Consider the following 22,758-nt stretch of genomic DNA (forward strand, 5'->3'; position numbering starts at 1 on the left):
CCAACCTCAAAACAGCACCCTGCACCCGTCCTCCCTAGTGCCGCTGAGGGTGCACCTTTGGTGCTACTTTGGTCCCCAACTTGCCCTGAGCTAAACCCTAGGAGCTTTGCTCCCACAACCCCGTGGCCTGCTAGCCAGCAGCCACCAACCGGAGCCCCCTTATCCTCCGTAGGATAACATTGGGCCTCAACACTCTGCACCTGGCTGCCCTAGTGCAGCTGAGGGTACAACAACAGTGCATCACTGACCCTGGGAGACTGCTGAGTCTAACCCCAGAACCCTAACTCCAAAGACCGAGTACTTACCTCGAAACCGATAACCTGCTTTTCCTCATAGGATAACATTGACACTTTTTCTCCCACAAAATTTCTAAGTGTCGACTTTTGAAAACTAAGAATATTCTTTAAAAATCGCACAAATAGCCAAAACGCATTTTCTCAACTGTTTTCAGGAAATGTCCCAGTGCTGAATCTAGGTATCCAGCACTGTTAGAAAAAGTCATCCGAAAAGTTACTTGCCTGCAATTTATTGAAAAAGCCAATTCATTCCAATGTACTGTATTTGCTAAGTGTTGCATACTACTGCTCCCCTGTAAATCAAACAAAATACCATTCCTATTGCATTTTCAAACAGTTCTATATCCAGTATATACCGTTCGAGGCATATGAGCTGCAGATTGTACACTTAGCATAGGTCGCCATCTGGTGTTGGGCCCGGATGTTTGCAGTTTGTTTTTCTTCTTGGACAGTCTTTGGAAGTCACGAGTTTGGTGACTCCTCCTTCGGTCCGTACTGCGCATGGGCTTCGGCTCCATCCTCAGATTGTTTTTTTCCGCCATCGGGCTCGGATGTGATACTTCGTGCTCCGGCTTCGAACTTCTACGGTTCCAGCCTCGACGGAAAATCCTCGATTCTTCGAGTTCCTTCATCATCTTCATCTCTCGAAGCGGCACTTTCTCCATCCCGTACATCGACACCGGCCTTCGGGCCCTCCGCGACTCCGGTCCCGGCCGATGGAAAGGACTCCGTTCAAAAAGTGCCCAAAATGTGGGTCTAAATTTCCCCACACCGACCTCCATCAGGTGTGTAACCTTTGCCTCTCTCCGGAACACGAGGCTAGAGACTGCCCCGCCTGCAAGTCTTTTCGATCGAAGAAGACCATCCGAGATCGAAGAGCTCGACGCACCATGGCGCACTCATCCTCTGCAGCTCCACCGGACATCTTCGGAGACGACGCCGAAGCTTCGGGGCAAATACACACCGAGCAGGAGGAAGACGTCGTCAGCGCTTCCGAGGCCGACGACTCCGACGTGGAGGACGTTACACCAGCGCAGCGGGCCGTGAGTACTATGCCCCCTCCCACCCCCGCGCCGAAAACCAAAGAGACTCAGGTTACTCCCTCGCCTGCCGGCCTGGGCAAAACCAAAACCAAAACTTCGATCACCCCACCTTCGGGCCCGGTGTCGAAGCCCCCAAAGTCTCATGGCAGCTCGGGATCGAGCCAGCCAACACCCGGTGCCGAAAAACAGCATCCGGCACCGAAGACTGCAAAATCCAGCTCGACTCCGAAACCACCGGTGCCGAAGCCTGGACACTCTGTGCCGACCAAACACAAACACAAATCTGTCGGCACCGACGCTCCGGCGCCGAAACATCATTCGACGCCGAAACACCCGGAGACCTCAAAAAAGCATGGCGCACACAGACCATCGAAACCCCCGGTTCCGAAATCACCGGTGCCGACAGACGACTCGACACCATTGGCTCTGTTTACACCAGACCCTTTACAAAAGACTTTGTCCAAAGATCCAAAGACTGGGCTTTTGACTTTAACTACCAAGAAAAGACGCCTTGATGCTCCGGCTCCTCCTCCTCCACCCAAAAGGAAGGACTCTGCTACTTCTCCCCTCAGAGTGCCCTCCCCACCACCACCTCCCCTACCCCCTCCACCTCTTCCACCGCCTCCACCTCACAGGTCTCCGCCACCTTTACCTCACTACGATCCGGCCCCATCCCCAGATCCGGATGATGGGGATCCGGACAATTACCCGGCGGACGCCCCAATGGATCCCACTCCACCAGGGACCCCAGATCCATGGGAGGATTACAATAACCCTGATATACCCAATGTACCTCAGGACGACCTATACCCATCAAGGCCGTCTCCTCCAGAGGACTCCTTAGGGTTTCATCATTTAGTGCAGAGAGCAGCACACTACCATGGGGTGGACATGCACAGTGAACCAGTAGAAGAAGACTTCCTACTGGATACATTTGATATACAAGACAAATCTACTTCCATTTTACCCATGCTTAAGGGTGTCACCAAGCACGCTACAGAGGTGTTCAAAGACCCTGTCAGAGCCAGAGTACTGAACCCTAGAATAGAGAAGAAGTACAAGGCGGCACCCACAGACCCTGCTTACATCAAGGGCCCTGCTCCCCTAGATTCCCTAGTTGTCTCCACAGCTAGAAAGCGGGCTAACTCCCAATCCTCAGGAGATGCCCCACCGCCAGACAAAGAATCTAAACTTCTGGACGCGTCTGGTAAACGCACCGCCTCCCAAGCTGCAAACATGTGGCGCATTGCAAACACACAAGCACTGCTTGCGCGATATGATAGAGCACACTATGACGAACTAGAGGCTCTTATGCAGCACCTTCCAGAAAAATACAAGCACAAGGCTCATGACCTGATACAGGAGGGTAAACTAATTACAAACACCTCCATTAAGTGTGCCCTCGATGCAGCCGACACTGCTTCTAGGGCCATAAATACCAGTGTCCTGCTTCGTCGCCACGCCTGGCTCAGGATCTCAGGGTTCAAGCCTGAAGTCCAGGCATCCATACTCAATCACCCCTTTGACCAGGAAACACTCTTTGGGCCAAAGGTAGACGAAGCGCTCGAAAAGATGAAGAAAGACACAGACACAGCAAAGTCTATGGGGGCACTCCAAACACAAGCCTCCAAACGTTCCTTTCGACGCTCGTCCTTTCGTGGCACAGGCAGAGGCTCCTCCACCGATAACGCCTCTACCTCCTACAAGTCCCCTCCTCAAAATACCTTTTCAAAGGGCAATCAGAGAGGTGGTTACAGGGGTAACAACAATAAGGGCAGGGGCAAAACCAACAACACCCGTTCTGCCACCCCCCCCGCACAATGACTCCCCTCCGCTCCCCCCAGACCATTCCACTCCGGTCGGGGGCAGACTACAAAACTTTATCCACGTATGGGAGTCCATAACATCGGACAAATGGGTGACCCAAATCATTCGGTCAGGGTACTGTCTAGAGCTAACATCTACCCCACCCAATATCCCACCAAGGCACCGTCCAATGTCTCAAGAACATTCCACACTGCTCAAACAAGAGGTACTCTCACTCCTGCAAAAACACGCTATAGAGCAGGTCCCCGTCAATCAACGAAATCTAGGGGTCTACTCTCTATATTTCTTAATACCAAAGAAAGACGAGACCCTCAGACCCATTCTGGACCTCCGGCCTCTAAATGCCTACATACATTCAGACCATTTTCACATGGTCACTCTACAACAAGTCCTCCCACTCCTCTGCCAGGGAGACTTTCTCACAACCTTGGATCTGAAAGACGCATACTTTCACATTCCAATACACCCCTCTCACAGGAAATACCTCAGGTTCGTGGTGGACGGGCAACATTACCAATTCACGGTTCTCCCCTTCGGGGTCACCACTGCACCACGAGTGTTTACCAAATGCCTAGCAGTAGTAGCAGCACACCTCAGACGTCAACACATTCACGTCTTCCCTTACTTAGACGACTGGCTGATAAAAGCCACGTCCTACCACCAATGTGTGCAACATACAAACAGCACCATCCAACTGCTCCACCAGCTAGGCTTCACGGTGAACTACCAAAAGTCCCACCTCATACCATCTCACACAAAGCAATATCTCGGGGCCACTATAGACACCACCAAAGGTATTGCCTATCCAAACTCAGCCAGAATCACAAGCATTCAAGCCTTACGCAAAACATTCCTTCCCCAACACTCTCTTCCAGCAAGAGTGTTCATGAAGCTCATAGGAATGATGGCGTCTTGCATATTTATAGTGCCCCATGCAAGACTCCACATGCGTCCACTTCAAGAGTGCCTAGCACAACAGTGGAACCAGGCCCAAGGTCAGCTGACGGATCTGGTGTTGGTGGACGGCCGCACACATCACTCTCTGCAGTGGTGGAACACCACAAACCTTTCCAAAGGACGGCCGTTCCTGGACCCGGTTCCTCAGGTGATTCTAACAGCGGACGCATCGCTCTCCGGCTGGGGAGCGCACCTCCTACACCTCACAATGCAAGGTCTATGGACGCCACAGCAAAAATCGCTCCACATCAACCATCTGGAGCTCTTGGCGATCTTTCTAGCCCTAAAATCTTTCCAAAAACAAATTTCGGGCAAAGCAGTCCTCATTCGCACAGACAACATGACTGCGATGTATTATATACAAAAACAGGGGGGGACACACTCTCCCCAGCTCTCCCGCTTAGCCCAGAGCATATGGAGATGGGCAATTCCCCAAAACATCTTTCTCCTGGCACAGCACGTTCCAGGAGTACAAAACACCATAGCAGATCTGCTCAGCAGACAAACGCAACAACTACACGAATGGGAACTGCATCCACAAGTTCTTCACCCATTCTTCAAACAGTGGGGGCACCCTCAAATAGACCTCTTCGCCACCCACAAAAACAAAAAATGCCCAAGCTTCGCCGCCAGATACCCACACCCATTGTCCAAGGGCAATGCGATATGGATGAACTGGTCAGGCAGATTTGCATACGCCTTTCCACCTCTCCCACTAATTCCATTAGTGGTCAGGAAGCTACAACAGCACTCCCTCACACTCATTCTGGTAGCTCCAACGTGGGCCAGGCAGCCGTGGTACACCACGCTACTACAACTATCAGTGGTGCCACATCAAAAACTGCACCTTTCCCCATGCCTCCTAACCCAGAACCATGGAGAAATCAGGCACCCGGACCCAGCTCAGCTCAACCTGGCGATCTGGCTCCTGAAATCTTAGAATTCGGATACCTTAACCTTCCCCCTGATTGCATGAACATCATCATGGAAGCCAGACGTCCTACCACTAGAGCATGCTATGCCGCAAAGTGGAAAAGATTTGTAATTTACTGCCGTAACAATACAATCAACCCCCTAGATGCATCCATACAGCACATCATATGCTATCTGCTCCATCTTCACAGGTGTAACCTGGCATATTCATCCATACGCCTACACCTAGCAGCGATCGCTGCTTATCTACAAAACAGGCAGCATTTATCACTCTTCAGAGTGCCCGCTATTAAAGCCTTCATGGAAGGCCTTAAACGAGTAATTCCTCCCAGGGCACCACCTTCCCCTGTATGGAATCTAAATTTAGTTCTTACACGACTAATGGGTCCGCCCTTCGAACCAATGCACAAATGTGAGCTACAGTTTCTCACCTGGAAAACAGCTTTCCTTGTAGCTATCACTTCCCTTAGAAGGGTTGGTGAAATACAAGCGTTCACCATACAGGAACCCTACATACAAATGCATCACAGCAAGGTCATACTTCGCACAAATCCGAAGTTTCTGCCCAAAGTCATTTCCCCCTTCCACCTCAATCAATCAGTGGAATTACCTGTCTTCTTTTCGCAACCCCAATCTGTTGCAGAAAGGGCCTTACACACACTTGATGTAAAAAGGGCGTTACTATACTACATACAAAGAACGCAACCCTTCAGGAAGACTAAACAATTGTTCGTTTCCTTCTCTCCACCACATAAAGGCAACCCCATTTCAAAATCAGGGATAGCTAGGTGGATTGTAAAATGCATACAAATTTGCTATCAAAAGGCAAAGAGAACATTATCTGTTCCCCCTAAAGCCCACTCTACAAGAAAGTTAGGGGCTTCTATGGCTTTTCTAGGGAATATACCCTTAGATGACATCTGCAAGGCAGCCACATGGTCTACACCGCACACCTTCACAAAACACTACTGTGTAGATGTGCATTCCAAGCAGCAAGCTAGGGTGGGCCAGGCTGTACTAAAGACACTTTTTCAAACAGCTGCAACGGATACCGGTGGTCGCCGCTAAGGTTGGGTACTGCTATATAATCTATGCTAAGTGTACAATCTGCAGCTCATATGCCTCGAACGGAATATGCTACTTACCAGTATGCATCTGTTCTTGGCATGTAGAGCTGCAGAGTTGTACACGCCCACCCGCCTCCCCGGCTACCTGTATCCGTTCCAGTACATCTTATTTAGATACAACACATGGGTTTCTCACTGTTATTACTACGCTCCATCATTTCCCTGTTGGCGAAAAACAATCTGAGGATGGAGCCGAAGCCCATGCGCAGTACGGACCGAAGGAGGAGTCACCAAACTCGTGACTTCCAAAGACTGTCCAAGAAGAAAAACAAACTGCAAACATCCGGGCCCAACACCAGATGGCGACCTATGCTAAGTGTACAACTCTGCAGCTCTACATGCCAAGAACAGATGCATACTGGTAAGTAGCATATTCCTTTCCAGGCTTGCTTGGTTCTAAAAACAAACAACAGTATATTTTTTATACAAAAACAGTTGGCCTAGAGTTCAGTTCTTGAGTGGGTGAATTCATTTACTGATTGATTGTGTACAACAAATGCTTTACACTGTCCTCTGATACTGCCTTACTGCTCGACCAAGCTACCACTTTAGAGAGTAAGGTTCTATCTAACTTTAACCTCTACCAAAGCTCTGGAGACTCTTGGACTCTATACACACTGTACCTTACTTTGGTGCAGTATATATAGAGCCAGTTTCTTACACTGCCCAGAAGCAAAGTTCATTCTCCTTGCAGGAAGCAGAGTAAGAGTAGGGCTGAAGGAGTAGAGATGCCCAGAGCCATGTCTCCTACAAAGCCAAAATATTAATTGAGCAAATGAAGAAAGAGGCCGCACGGACGACTTGTTCCTGTACATTTTTCTGCTGCCTCTCTCATGCAGCTCTTTCTACTGCTGTCAAAATTGATCTTGCATCTCATTACAGATCTAGGGTTCTAGAGTTTTACGGGTTAGTTTGCACTTCAGGCTACTAATTTTAACTTGATGTTCCTTATCCCCCATAGAAATAGTTTTGTGTAAGGATATCATTACCATCGTGCCATCCTTAGCTACTGACTTCTGGCTGACTACAAAAAAGAAGGATGCTTTGAAATGGATATCAAAAGAACAAGCTCATTTACTTGCCACCCATGGATGTAGTTTTATGTGAGGATTACTTTACCAGCACTCGAGCCTTAATTCCTGACTTCTCGCTTTCTACAGTGGCAAGGGATGCTTTGATCCGAATATATAGGAAACAAGCACATCTAATTGAAAGATGCTCATTCCTCGTAACATCACTTCAGAATGCATTAACAGCCAGAAACCACACACTCTCTCTTGAAAATTCTAAACATGTACATGAAGAATGCAAATTTACTAGTCCGGACCTAGAGAATTACTCTGAATTACCCTATCATGGCTGGCTTCACACAGCTAGTTATTTTTTTCCCATTGCAGAGCTAGAATCTAAAAAGATATCTGAATATGTTTTTGTTCAAATAGAAGGTTCCTAGAACTTCACCCCTTTCATAATTGCTGTCAAGACCTGGAGCGCAAAAAATGTAGGCACTAGTGAAATAAAGAACTAACCACAGCTTGCAGACTAATCTTTCTGTTGGATTCTTCAAGAAAATAGTTCTGTATGGCGTAGAAGTCAAAGAAATGTCGTTGCTGAGCTAGGAAAATGTGATCTTGCGTCTTGGCATGCCCAGCAAGTCTCTAGAGATAATGTATGCCTTTCCAGACGAACATCAAATGAATACCGTAAACATCCAGTTTTGTTTACAATAATATCTGAAGAATTGACATTAGGGTCATGGCTTCATAATATATTGATCCATCAGTTTGCTTCAGGTCATTGCCATCCATCAACCCACAGACATGTGATCTGGTATCATATCAGATTTTCTGGGAAGAAAAGGCAAGACCAAAGTGCTATCCTTTCCTCACTGTGATTCTTTTGGAGAGAAGATCTATTATAATACCAGTTACATTCTTTCAAGCAAAGTAGTCTGCTGCCAAAGCCTGGAATGACCTTGGATGATCTCCCCCTACAAGCCTGGAATGACCTCCTCCCTACACCTCCGAATGCCACCCTGCCTGGCAGTTTTCAGAAAGCAACTCATGACCTGGCTTTTCAACTCAAACGCAGCAACATCAGTGCCCAGATACCCTTAGGGGTAATAGTGCTGCGATTTAGAAATGATTGATTGATTGAGTTAGGACTTAAAACACAGTTTTAGAATTTTTTTTTATAAATGTTTAAGATGGTCCCAACTTCAGTAAAAATAAATATCAACTTCAGAGGATAGAGTTGAGTAACTCAACCAGACCCCTTACCTGCAGCTTAGTTTGAGGCAGCTAAAGGTCCTCTGTAAGGTTTGCAAAATTGCAACTGGGTCTAGACTAACTAAAGCACAACTCCAAAAGTTTCTTGCTGAGTTTGATAGAGCCCAGGCAAGAGATGAAGACACTGAAAATAGGGAAGATGGCCATGTCAGTGAAGAGGAGTCTGCTAACTGTACTTATGGGGATGACTCCCCTACTAATAACTCAAACGAAGAGGATAACAGTAGACACCTCTTACATAAAACTGTAGATGGAGGTAGGACAGTCCACTCCAGGCCCAAAGAAGAACCACTAGAGGATCCAGACCAGGAGCTGAGAAAGCTCTCTACTCTGGGAGCTTTTTGAAGCAAGTGCAGGAATAGACTCCTGACCCTTGATGAGGAAGATGCTGAGACCTATGACCCCATGATACCCTGATTGAGCGCTTCGGACTCACTACTAAGGAGTACAGGATTAAGTTCAAGGAGTCTCAAAATACCTCGAGTCAGTCTTGAGTTGATTTTGTAGACATTTCAGTCAAAACACTAAGTGATTGGTAAAAAGGGAGTAATGTGCAAGACTATGGTGGGCTTTATAATCTACTCATGAAAGAGCATCTATTAAGTACCCATACTTCTGAATAATTGCATCAAAAGTTGGTGATCCTAGGTTTGGTCACTCCCCGGGAGTTGTGGAAGAAGGCTGACCATTGAGTCAAGACTAGGGTGTCTTCCCCCCTCCCCCCCCCCCCCTTCCCCCCTCAAAGGGAAAGATGTGGTACAGCCTAAGGAAAAAGGGCTTTAAAAGGCCCCTAGAAACCTGTTTAGGAGGGTGGACCCAGAGACGCTTCACAATCCAAGGGTAAATACCATGGTAGGAATTGGGATCCCAAAAAGGCTTTGTGTTTCAATTGTAAAGCCAATGGACACCGAAGTGGGTACTCTTCCAGTTCTAAAAAAGGCTTCCACTAGTACACCTCCTGTTACCACTGGGGTGGTGAGCCTCCTGATGGGATCTTTGGTGTGCCCTGACCAGGTCAGAGAGCACACTGAAGTTACCTAAATCTCAGGGAGTCGGGTGGATGTAGTTGCCCTGGCTGTCTGACCTAGTTCACTGGGGAATGAAGATGCAGACAACAGCCACATATCAATGAGGTTAGAGTAGAGGCACTAAAGGGATACAGGTGCAACTGCCACTAACAGAACCTCCCCCTATAAACGTCTTAATTGGTAATACATCCCACAAATAATTAAAGCCTCATTAAGTCACAGAAAAAAAGTATTATTCTTTTTTTAAATTTATTTTTATATGAACAATAATATACAAAAGACAATTCAATTTACACAGTTTCAATAATTTGTACTAGCAAAATACCTACAAGAGCCCACGTACAAAAAACAATAATGATGTAACACAAAATAGAACCTCACACAGCACAGTAAAGCAGAGCAGACATGCGAATAGAGCAAAATACATAGGAAACGCAACAAAAAACATGTGTATGTCACATAAATAATACTAAAAGAAAAAATACAAAAATACACTAACACAAATTCTTCATATCAACCAATGAACAGCCAAAGCGCCGACGCACGTTTCGGAGTGGACCAAGAAGTCCACCAGTTCCTTCGTCAGGGCGCAGTAGGAAGAAATCATAAAGTGGTCAGAATTCCCATCTAATGAGTCTCTTTATTAAATTGAGACTGCGAGGTGAAGGGGCTCCTTGGAAGCACACTATTCTTATACAGAATCTGTGAACAATAATGAGGCAAACAATAACAAATATAAATATATTAAAACCAAAAATACCTATATCTATTGGAGCAAACCACCATCTATTAGACACCAAGATATAAAGTGCCATACTAGAAAGCCGCTAAAGCTCCCAGGTCAAGTGTGAAAATATAAAAAGCCTGTTCAGTTAAGAATCCTAAAAGGCAGAAAGACTAGACCAGTGCCAATTAAAGATAGAGTGTAAAGAAGAATTACTAGTGATATATCTAAGATAGATTAAACTACTCATAGCTGAGAATAATATAAAGAAGGTAAGAGTAAGGAAGAAACAATAATAAACAATGTCCAAGCATGTATAATTACCAGCTAATTGGATAAGTGGCTACTCGTTTTTCACAAATGAATGTTGGTAAGACAGGAAGTACGGGTACCAATGAATGATGTACCCCATACAAAGAAATTCGCTACAAATATGGAAAATAAATAGATAAATATGGAGTCCATATAGATGAAGGAGACAAAACCTTAAAACTAATAAGAAACTAAACTTACATTTTGACTGTCGATCTAGGGTATACAAAACATTCCAAAAAAGTATACACAAGAATAGATGATCCTCAATCTGAAAAGTATAAACGTGCCCTAAAAAATAGAAAAACTGAATAAATGTACACACACGTACAATACATGTCCACAGATAGAAAGCATACCCAATTGTATGCCGGTAGTGTAATCTACACCTAGCTAGATAGACCATATATTTCGCTTACTTGCTGCCGATATGAAGATGCTACTAGATTTGTATATTTGTATGTATCTCACTACCGCCGCCTCATATAAGTCGGGAGGGTATAATGCAGATAAACTACAAAGAAATAAACAAGGCGAATCAGTGAAGGAAGTACTAAGACTCTAAGGCCCGTCCTGAAGTAACTCTCCCATCATTCCTGCTTACCTGGTAAAGAAGCAGAGTACGGTCTGATAGCAAGCACGGCCCGTCGGAGAATCCCAGCTAGTCGTGGCACGTCTCGCTAAATAAATACCCGGCATAATTACATACACCTTGTTATGTACATACGTAAATAGGATGCTGAAAATCTAGTGCGCATACAGCTGGGCACCATTTTAGGGGTATATATGTTCCGCGGACGAACGGACAAACCATTCTGAAAGATAGCACACTACAAAACTAATATCCAGTAAGTGGACTGAAGCAGCATACATAATTTTGCCATCAAATATTTGTATACATAAAACGAATAAACAACTGACAAAATATCCGTACGAGGTAAGGGAAATAGATGACAGACTACTCATTCCAAACAAGTCTCATTATATGCCAACAGACCATCAAGGGGCTCTATGGTGATAATAAGACATTAAAGGATAAGATAGACGCGAAATTTTTTTTTAGAAAACAATAATCAGGCTAAATGGAATATCATAACATCTAAGAGTAAAAGGTTTCTACAGTCGGGATTGAAAGAATAGAGTGTAAAAATGGGCAAAGAATGGAATACAAAGCCAAGGATATGTCGTACCAAGAGAATAGGCCGCCAAAAGATATCAGACACAGTTAAAGAAGTCTCTTATGAAATAGATCGATAAACTGGAGATATGACAAAAAGGAGCCTCTATGGGGAATACAGAGCCTAAGATGGAGGATTCATAATAAGGCATTCTGCCAGGGGCAGCATTCATTGAGTCCTGTAACTGCGGTACGAAGGGTAACAATCCAATATACTTCTCTTTTACACCTGAGGCCATTAATGTTTTTGACACTGGGTGTATGGATTTTTTCCAGTATGGTCCATCTTAATTTGTTATCAGCATGTCGATGCAACTGCCACCATGGTGACTAAAAAACTGGTATCCCCAGAGGAATTATTTTGCCGAACAAACTTAGCCAGTCAGCAGTGCTGAAAGCCATATTAAGGTTTATCCCACGGCTATGGTGTCCTCCCAGTGGGGGGGGGGTTTACGGGCCAAAAGAAGGCAGTTGTGCCTTCTGCAATTCCTGTTTAATGTCTGCTATGGAATGATCTGGTGATCTCAGCATGGGCTGAGGTAGAACTAAGATTCCATGCAGCCTTGCTGGGAATACCGGAATGGGTGTGTGTAAAAACAAGAGCACAGTGCAAAGCCCAGGGTGAAAAGAGGATTTGGAGCGTGGCATAATGGCCCAATTCCCCAATAGAAAAGATGAGAAGGATGGGAAAAGGGTGGCAGCACAATCCTCTAATCCATGGATGTGAGAAAGTACCATCTTTCTTGCATGTTTTGCCCCCACTTTTTGCTGAATTGCTGATGTACTTTGGCTGAGTGTGCCCTGGGCTCCTGCCAATCAGGTACCCAGGGCCTATGTGTGAGAAAGTGCCCTCTTTCTTGCATGGTATGCCCCCACGTTTTGCTAAATTGCTGAATGTACTTTGACTGAGTGTACCCTGGGCTCCTGCCAATCAGGTGCCCAGGGCCTATATTCCTTCCCTAAAACAAAACAAACCCAAATTGGCAAACCCTGGCCACATGTCAGCCCCTGGTAAATGGTACCCTAGGTACCCAGGGCCTTGTGACCAGGGAAGGCCTCTAAGGGCTGCAGCACTCCTTGTGCCACCCTTAGAGGCCCTGTACCCTTACACACACACACACTGCCTTTGGAGGCTGAGTGTTTGGGTGCAAGACAAAAACAAAGTCGACATGACACACATCCCTGTGTGCCATGCCCATCACCTACACTGCCATGGCATACATCAGCCACCCCTCTAGCTGGTTGCCTTATGCCAATGGTGTGGGCGCAGGAGCCCTGTGCCCCTACAGTGCCCAGGTCCATTCCTGAACACTGTAGGTGCAGTGCTGCCATTTAAGAGTACATGGTGCTGTAGAGCTCGTCAAACACGAGCTCCACAGCACCATAATGGCAACACTAAAAACTGAGAAGTTTGGTATCAAACTTCTCAGCACATTAAACCCACACTGATGCCAGTGTGGGATTTAATGTACCAAGCACCCCAGAGGGCATCTTAGGGGTGCCCCCTTTAAACCTAACCTACAATCCACGTCTGCTCTGAGGCTGCCTAGGCTGCCACCCAGCAGACATGTTGCTGGACCCCTGTGTAGGAGAGCACCTGCTCTCCGGAGCCTGCAACAATGCACATCCTGGGCGAGGTGCTAAATCTCCTCCCCCAGGATGGGCAGGGGGAAGCTTCAAAGGCATGCCGCCTCTGTGAGCTTCCCCAGGCCACTGCAACCCCCCACTCTTGCGGGAAGCTTGGCCGGAAACCCCAAATAAGGACAGGGGATGTGCCAGCCTGCCAACCCCACCCCTCAGGTGGGTAAGGCGAGGTGAAGCACATCTTGAAGATGGGGAGCCCTACCCTATCAGGAGTAGGCTACTGCCCCCCTCCCGCAGGAGAGAGGCAGGATAGGGGGTGTACCCACCCCAGGACAGGGACCCATTGGTCCCTGCCCATCACCTACCTGTAACGCCCCTAAATCTAGTATTTAGGGGCACCCTGAACCTTCCTTCCCCAGATTCCAGATTCAAAACTACACAGAAGAGCAGGAAGAAAGAAGACCTGCCCTGTAGCTGCTAAAAAGAGGAAGACACCAACTGCTTTGGCCCCAGCCCTACCGGCCTGTCGACCCTCGAACCTGCTCCAACCCGGCATCTCTTGTGGCCAGCAACCTCACAAACCCCGGAGGACCTGGCTACCTTTTGGCTCTAAGCCCCTGGGACTCCCATGAGTAGAGGCTCTACTCAAAACCTACTTCTAATTCCTGGCAGCAGCCCGGTACCGCGAACCCAGCACACTCTGCACCAGCCAAGCCTGGCCAGTGCCGGAGTGAACAAAGACCACGAGGACGACCCCACAGCGACTGTGACCCCAAGTCCGGCACCCAAGGACCTCCCTCGACACTCCTGAAGAAGCCTGCAGCCTCAGAACAAGGTGCCCCCCCCCCCCCACCGCGATCAACAGAGGGTAAGATTTCCAGACACCAAAAGGCACCCCTGCACGCGGCGCCCCGCGGCCCCCTGTGCCCAATCGCGGGGTACCTACCTATCCTCCAACTACCCAACTTACCTCTCGAAGTGGTGGTGGCACCTGAAGAATCCTCGTCCCCGAGCTTGCAGTCTTTCTAAACCGGACATTTCCCATTGAAATCAATTGAGCGCCCGAAGGCTCAAAAGCACCCTGCACCCAGCCGCCCCAGTGGCCCTGGCAGTGAAAACTCTACACCTACCTACTTCCCCACTTGCCCTGAGTAAGTGACCAGGATCCCAGCTCCCACAGCCGCGTGGGTTGCCAGTCAGCAGCCACCAACCAAGGCCCCCCCTATCCCTCATAGGATAACATTGGGCCTAACTCTCTCTGCACCCGGCCGCCCAAGAGTCGCTGAGGGTGAACCAACTGTACCTACCTGACTCTGGGGGACCCCTGAGTCTATGCCCAGAACCTCAACTCTGCCAGTCGAGTACTTACCTTTAAACCGATAACTCTATTTTCTTCATAGGGTAACATTGACTGGCTTTTTCCTGAAATTTCTTCTAAGTGTGGACTTTTCAAATCTTAAAATACTCACCAAAAATCAGCCGAGTAACGAAATCCAAATTACTCACCTGCTCTTAGGTGAGCTCCCAGTGCTGGATCTTGGTGCCCAGCACTGACTCTGAAAAATACTTACAACTGTACTTACCCGTAACCCAATTTTCTTCCATAGGAAATCATTGACTGTTTTTCTGTGCAATTTCTTCTAAGTGTCAATTTCTGCAATCTTTAAATATTCTTCAAAAATCGTATAATATCTGAAAACGTAATTACTTACCTGTTTTGGATAAAGGTCCCAGTACTGAGTCTAGGCACCCAGTGCTGGATTACAAAAGTAACGAGAACATACTGTACCTGCAACTTGAATTTTCTTCCATAGGGAATCATTGACTGTTTTCTTTGAAATATTTTCTAAGTGTCAACTTTTAAAATAGCTAAATATTGTTTAAAAATCATTACAGTAATTAAGTCGACTTTCATCACTTGATTCTGAGTACGGATCCAGTTCTGGAATTCCAAAAGTAATCTAAAAAGTAATCTGTTGCAAATAACTTGAATTTTCCATTGAGCTCAATGCATTGTTGTGTTTAAAATAGAGTTGCCTATTGCAACCACTTGTAACTGTTTACAAAAGTCAATTGCATATTGCAAAAGTATTTATATGAAACATCTCATTCTGAGAAAGTATATTTTAAATCCAAGTGTTGGTTCTAAAATAAAACAAGCATATATTTTTTATATATAAACCATTGGCCTAGAGATCAGTTATTGAGTGTGTGAGACCATTTGCTGACTGAGTGTGTACAACACATGCTTTGCACTGTCCTCTGATACTGCCTTACTGCTCGACCAAGCTACCACTTTAGAGAGTAAGGTTATATCTAACTTTAGCCTCTGTCAAACCCTGGGGGACGGTGGACTCTGTACACCCTTTACCTATTAAGGAACAGTATATACAGAGCCACTTTCTCACATTACCAACCTACTGCATTCCCTGTAAATCACAATTACAATTTCCATTGCATTTTCAAACTGTTCTACACTCAGCAACTTATTCCTGTAAAGTATTTTATGCTTACCTGTGCCAGGCTTGCTTGGTTCTAAAATAAAACAGTATATTTTTTATACAAAAACAATTGGCCTAGAGTTCAGTTCTTGAGTGTGTGAATTAATTTGCTGATTGAGTGTGCACATCAAATGCTTAACACTGTCCTCTGATACTGCCTTACTGCTTGACGACACTACCACAATTAGAGAGTAAGGTTCTATCTAACTTTAACCTCTGCCAACCCCTGGGGTAACCTGGTCTCTATACACACTATACCTCATTTCGGTGTAGTATATATAGTCCGTTTCCTACAGGGTTCCACTGGAGTCTGTGCACACTATACCTCACTATGGTATTGTATATACAGAGCCAGCTTCCTACATATGGCTTTGATGAGGGGTACCTGGTGTAGGAAAGTGGCGCTGTATATACTGTTCCCAAATAGGTACAGTGTGCACAGAGTTTCCACAGTCCTCCGTGATTTGGCAGAGGCTCAAGTTAGATATAACCTTTCTCTCTAAAGTGGAGGCGTCGTCCGCAGCGTCGAGGTGGGTCCTTGAATGCTGGATTCGGGGTCACAGTCGCCAGGGGGACGTCCTCGTGGTCTTGGTCCACTCCGTCACAGGCCAGGCTTGGCAGGTGCAGAGTGTACAGGGTTCACGGTTCCTGGCTGATGCCAGGGGTCAGTTACTTGCTTTGAGCCGGGATTTAGCAGGAGCAGGTTCGAGGGTCGACAGGCAGGTAGGGCTGGGGCCAAAACAGTTGGTGTCTTCCTCTTGTTAGAAGCTGCACGGCAGATCTTCTTTCTTCTTGATCTTCTTTGCTGTTTCGGAATCTGGATCTAAGTAGGAAGGTTCAGGGTGCCCCTAAATACTAGATTTAGGGGCATTACAGGTAGGTAAAGGGCAGGGACGAATGGGTGCCTGTCCTGGGGTGGGTACACCCCCTATCCTGCCACTCTCCTGGGGAAGGAAGGCTGTAGCCTAGTCCAGATTGGGCAGGGCTTCCCATCTTCAAGATGGAAGAGCCTGGAGATGTGCTTCACCTCGCCTCCCCCACCTGAGGGGTGGGGTTTGCAGAGGCTGCCACACCCCCTTTCCTTCCTTGGGGTTTCCGGCCAGTCTTCCCGCCAGAGTGGGGGTCAGAACCGGTTGGGGCCAGTTGCTGAGTACAGCAAGTGGCCTGGAGAAGCTCACAATGGCGAAATGCCTTTGAAGCTTCCTCTGCCCATCCTGGGGGAGGAGACCTAGCACCTCACCCAGGATGTGCATTGTTGCAGGCCCAAGAGAGCGGATGGCTCTCTACCCAGGGGTCCAGCAACATGTCTGCTGTGTGGCAGCCTAGGCAGTCCCTCAGACAAGACGTGGATTGTAGGTTAGGTTCAGGGGGCATCTCTAAGATGCCCTCTTTCATTCATTGTACATTAAATCCCACACTGGCATCAGTGCGGGTTTAATGTATCAAACTTCTCAGTCTTCAGTGCAGCCATCATGGTTCTGTCGAGTTCGTGTTGACGATCTTCCAGCACCATATACTCTTAAATGGCAGCACTGCACTAACAGTGCCCAGGAATGGACCTGGGTACTGTAGGGGCACAGGGCTCATGCACCTGTGCCCACACCACTGGCATAGGGCACCCAGCTAGAGGGGAGGCTGATGTATGCCAGGGCAGTGTGTGTTGTGGACATGGCACACACGGATGGGTGCCCCGTCGACTCTGTTTGGGTCTGCACCCAGACACTCAACCTGCAAAGGCAGTGTGTGTATATGTAAGGGGACAGGGTCCCTAAGGGTGGCACAATAAGTGCTGCAGCCCTTAGGGGCCTTCTCTGGTCACAGTGCCCTGGGTACCTATGATACCATTTACCAGGGGCTGACCTGTGGCCAGAGATGCCAATTGGGTTTAGGTTTCAGTATAGTTTTAGGGAAAGAACATAGGCCGTGGGCACCAGATTGGCTGTAGCCCACGGCACACTCAGTCAAAGTACATCAGCAATTCAGCAAAAAGTGGGGGCATACCATGCAAGAAAAATGGCACTCTCTCACACAACCATCCCCTCCCCCAAACGAAAGATGATGAGACTAACCTTGCCTTGGAGAGTCTTCATTGTCTAAGTGGAAAGATGGCATTTTCTCACACACAGAATCAACATCAGGATGAAGAATGGCTAACACCCATTAGGTAGTACTCATGCAGCAAATGATAAACCGTACATTCAAGAATGGATCTTCAAATCATTGGTCTTGGAATCTGTTTTTTTTCTTACTAAAACCTCCTTCAAATATTGGAGGACTCTTTTGGCGAGGAGTCCATTATAGGTCCATAGACTGTAAAATAAATATCAGTCTTGGTATGTCAATTGCTGATGGTACTCACAAACCACAATCCCCGATAGAGATGAGGTGTGCCTGGGGGCTTCGGTCTATAGTCTCAAGTAATGATAACCCCAATTTTGTAACTGGCACCGTTAAATAATCAGTGCACTGCAAACTCAAGAGACCCCATTTACGGAAGTAACAGCGTTTGGAAATCGGTGCGCTGCTCAGGCCACAACACCCCCGCAATGGGATATGATCACAGTGTCAGCCCAAAGTCAATTTGGAATAGTTTTTAAAAGGATCACTGCATCAATCCAATTACAATGCTTTATTAGGCTTGCCGCATCAAATGGAAGTGCGCGATGAATATTGCAGAGTGCCGACACACGTGTCCGTTCTGCAGTGTTGCAGACTGAAAAAGTTTCTGGATTCAGATGAGACCCACCTACCTCCAACACTAGAGGTGTGTTTGTTACATTAAATTATAGAGAACATCAAGGAAGATGAAGGAAACGAACATGTTGCTTGACAAAAGTAACAAGCATTGGCATAGCCAATAGGTCTCGCTTTTGGGATCTTATAAGTATTTAGTTTTGCAGCAAAATATCCTTGGTGCAACATCATCAGCTGTTGCATGGCTAAACCTTGTACCTTATAAGTGTTTAGCCATGCAACAGTTGATGTTGTTGCACCAAGGATATTGTGCTGCATAACTGAATACTTATAAGGTCCCAAAAGCGAGGCCTATTTGCAATGCCAATGCTCGTTTTAAATGGATCGTCTCTCTGCCGGTTTATGTTATGTAGGCCTGTATAATGCTCTCTTGTAGCTTTAACTGATGGAATGAGCTTTGCATGTGTTGGTTAAACTAAACTATTGCACTTTCAAACATTTTGATACGTGTAAGATAACGGGCTGCAGATCGCTCAATTAACTTTAAGATATTTTAATTTATATACCATTTTATATTTGTTTTAGGTTGGTGTTCTGTGTTTGCTGTATTGATTTAATTAATTGCTATTTATTGTAGATGTTTATGATATTTGTAATTGCCTATGTCAATGAATTGAATAATGTGCACTCATTCTGTAAGAATGCATTTCTTGGAAATAAAGAGTCTGATCTGATTATACATGTGTGCATTCATATATAGCAAACATATATTCCTGTTCTGCTGAGGCCACCCTCTTCACTGACTATAAAGTTGGTTCTATATTTTGAATGAGGCCATACAAATTGCACAGAAAGGTATACTTTGCAAAAGTCTATGAATTTTGTTGCAGCTTCACAAAAGCTTGCAATCTTTGTCACGTCACTATGAAAATCATGAAATGTGGGGAAATATATGTCATCAGCAAGTACCGTAGTGGTTGCAGGCAGCAAAGAAGACACGAGCACAGACCTGGCTACATGCAAGTAGCAGCTTTATAGGCAGGTAACTGAGTTGCATTACGTTAGGAGTCACGAGATGCGTGTGTTTTACGGTGAACGTGAAATATAAGGACAGTGCAAACTGATTAACTGTAATTTTGCTGCAGATAATGACATGCACAATCACGACAATGCCCCATATCGTGTATAGATATCCGATGCCGAAACGGGAGAGGTTCCGAGGACAGTAAAAGAAGTAAAGAAATGAGAGTGGCGGCGCAGTGGGGAAATAAAAATGTGAAGGAGACGTGTGAACTAGCAATCTTCGCATTAAGGTCTGACGAGCGTGGGAGCTAAACGCCATAAAGACGGTGAGATGCGAGTGCGATCTCAATGAAAGATAGGGCTTATGGCCTAAATACAGTGCAGTGCTGGTTAAGGGAATCCCATAGGTAAAGCACAGTGGCTTGCATGGACAGGCTGACGTGCAATGTAACCCCACAAACTCGTCCCAACTGTATGTAGTCCAAACGGAGACCCCAACAGTAGACGGGGCAACTAGTGTGAAAACAGCTAAGCAGGGGTGGAGAAAGTTAACACAACTGGACGCTAATTATAACAAATTGAAGAATTAAATCAAAAACGTGCACTGTGCAACAAGTTACCGTATAGTGAAAAAGATCTAAGAGTGCTTAATGGTGTATCGTTATATACAGTGATTATATGCCAAATGCGACGCAAAGAAACACACAACAAGCACCAGAAAATGTCTACTGTCTGAGGCGGCATTACTTAGTCGGAAGTGAATTGCTCCTTGAAGAATTCACATCAGATGCTTCCGAAGTTAAGAATAACAAGCTAACGAGGAGGGGGGGGGGGGAGAAGGGAGGGGGGTAGTGAGAGCAGACATCAAGGGGGTGAAGGAGGCTTAACGAGCCATGACAGAAAGGCAGATGGCGGCTGCGGGCGTGCACGCTCACGTGCACTCAAGCTTTAGGCTACCAAAAGCCTCTGGTGGCACTTTTAAAAGCCACTTACTAAATGTCTAGAAGAGACAGCATGCGCTGTCTCAGGCGAGACCTAAAAATGGAAAGAAGAAAAAAGGTTTTGAAGATGGTAACTGGTTCGAGGGGTTCCTGGCGACTACGTCTGACATCACTCAAGGACTGGTTTAAGCCCATATGGTCGACTACGCCCACGGAAAAATGGAGGAGTCTTCAAGGAGACAATTCCGGACCTAAGAACTAGATGGTGGAATTATAAACAGCATGTGAATCCAGAAACTACTCCTAAGTAACCATTTTGTTATCCTCAACCCTTCATGCCTGCTTTGTTCCAGGGTCTATTTCTAGCATGGCTGACCTTGATTTCTCAGCTTTAGTTTGTGATGTGACCAGCCCCACAAATTAACTTGTAATTGAAAATGTAAAGGAGCAAAAAAAAATTGTTTTTTTTTATAGGACATTACCATTTTAACTCGGATGAGTTGCTCAATAAATGGTTTTTAAAATATACATAACGTGATGTAATTTTGTGGGAAGGAGCAACTTTCTATGTTTGGGCTGAATTGTTTTTCGATTGTTATTCTGCAATAGAGCACAGTGTATCTTGTGACATTTGTAAACCTTCCATCTTAATGAAAGTCTTTCAATTGTGTTAAATAAACCAAATCATGTTTTTGTTTCTGTAGTTTGGGAGTATGGATCAGAAATTAGCCCTGGCTACCCGCATTCGTGGTCATGTTCTGCCACTTGCTCTTCAGATGTATGGATGTCGCGTTATCCAGAAAGCTCTAGAATCTATTTCACCTGACCAGCAGGTAATTGTAAGTTGTTGCTATGTATTTTGTGCTTTAATTACTTAGCATGATAATTTAGGTTTCGTATACAAGTAAATGTAAAATCTATTGTATTTGATACTTCTAGACATTTCAACCTGTTGATTGTATCCCCTTTTTATCCTATTGAATATATCCCCTCTATAAGACTGAGTGCCTTGTTATCCATTCTATGAAATATTTATGGATTTATAAGGCCTATTTATGTACCATGGACCTAGACCTACAAACAGTGAAACAGGCAACTAGGACATACATAAAGAACAAATCGTAGAGTCAAATAGTATAAATATGGTTAAGTAAAGCAAGGGGAGTAAAGAAGAAAGTCAAGTTGGATTCAAAAACTAAAGATGGTTATAGTTGTATAGGTATGTATCAAAAAGATGTATCTTCAGTTTCATCTTAAATGATAGCAGGATTCCATTGAGTCTTGGTTTCCTGACAGACACATCTTCCTGCAGATTCCTCACTATGTGAATTCTCTCCTAGCTGCTGACTGGTACAGAAATCTTCTCTCTCCCCCCCCCCCCCCCCCCCCCCCCCCACACAGCTTCAGCCGCGACTCTACCTCTAGGTGTGACAGTGCTGTATATTAGTTGCCAGCTGGCACACTGGGTGTCAATTCCTGATTTGCCTCACCTTAGTGTAGGAAGCTGCCTCTTTATGTGGTAAATCAAAAATCTGATATATAATGTAAAGAGTATAGGGGTTCCCTTATGAGTGGACAGGGGCTTACTATGTAATCTAAAAGTGCTCTATTACTGGGCAGTGTGGTCGAGCAGCCTTAGACTTAACACAGAGGATTTCAAGACATTTGCAAGTACACACAATAATTAATAAATGACACACGAGACTCGGGGAGGAGATCCACACGAATTTATAAAAATAGCAAGTATCTTTATATATGTTTAGGCATCAGAGGAAAATCATTCATGTGAGCATGTTTTTAAATATAAATTATTTTCCCTTTAAAAAGTGGGCACTTAGTGCAATTTCTGAGTTCTGCAATGTTATCTCATGGAAGGAAGAACAAGTTCTGCAAACAAGTACTGTACATAGACTTTCAGGACCAGTCTCCAGGAGTTAAGGTGAGTGTTGGGCAGGGTCCAAGGCAGCACCAGCAGTACACCACCAGCAGCTCGAGGGCGGCAGGGTGCAAATTGGTGTCATGAACCCAATGCATTTCAGTGGGGATCGGTCACTGCAAAAAGAGGCTGCAGGCTCTGGCTAGGAAGCCAGCCCGGCTGAACCAGCAAGTGGGCTCAAGCCTTGTGTATACAGGGGGACGGGTGCAGAGGTGTCCTTAGGCATCACATTATCCTTACCGTAGCAGTCAGGGGGGGGGAGTGGGGGGGGGGGGTCTGCGTGTAGAGGCTACAGGTGACGTCAGGGAGTCCAAGAGGGGTGAAACAAAAATGGATTGGAGGGCTGGAGAACCTTGTTGGCACAGTT

The 22,758-nt window shown here is 46.0% G+C and overlaps 1 protein-coding gene across 2 annotated transcripts in view; it reads left to right on the forward strand.

The window, feature by feature from the left end:
- PUM2 (pumilio RNA binding family member 2) overlaps positions 1 to 22,758 on the forward strand; it is an 886,789-nt gene that overhangs the window by 527,540 nt on the left and 336,491 nt on the right. Inside the window, exon 16 of one of the 2 annotated variants that reach the window (XM_085610624.1) lies at positions 21,160 to 21,294. In XM_085610624.1, the coding sequence (XP_085466750.1) occupies positions 21,160 to 21,294 (135 nt within the window). The remainder of the gene's footprint in view (positions 1 to 21,159; positions 21,295 to 22,758) is intronic. The other variant, XM_085610625.1, reaches the window with a different exon arrangement.

The sequence above is a fragment of the Triturus cristatus genome, chromosome 6, assembly GCF_964204655.1.
Source record: "Triturus cristatus chromosome 6, aTriCri1.1, whole genome shotgun sequence".
Lineage (NCBI taxonomy): Eukaryota > Metazoa > Chordata > Amphibia > Caudata > Salamandridae > Triturus > Triturus cristatus.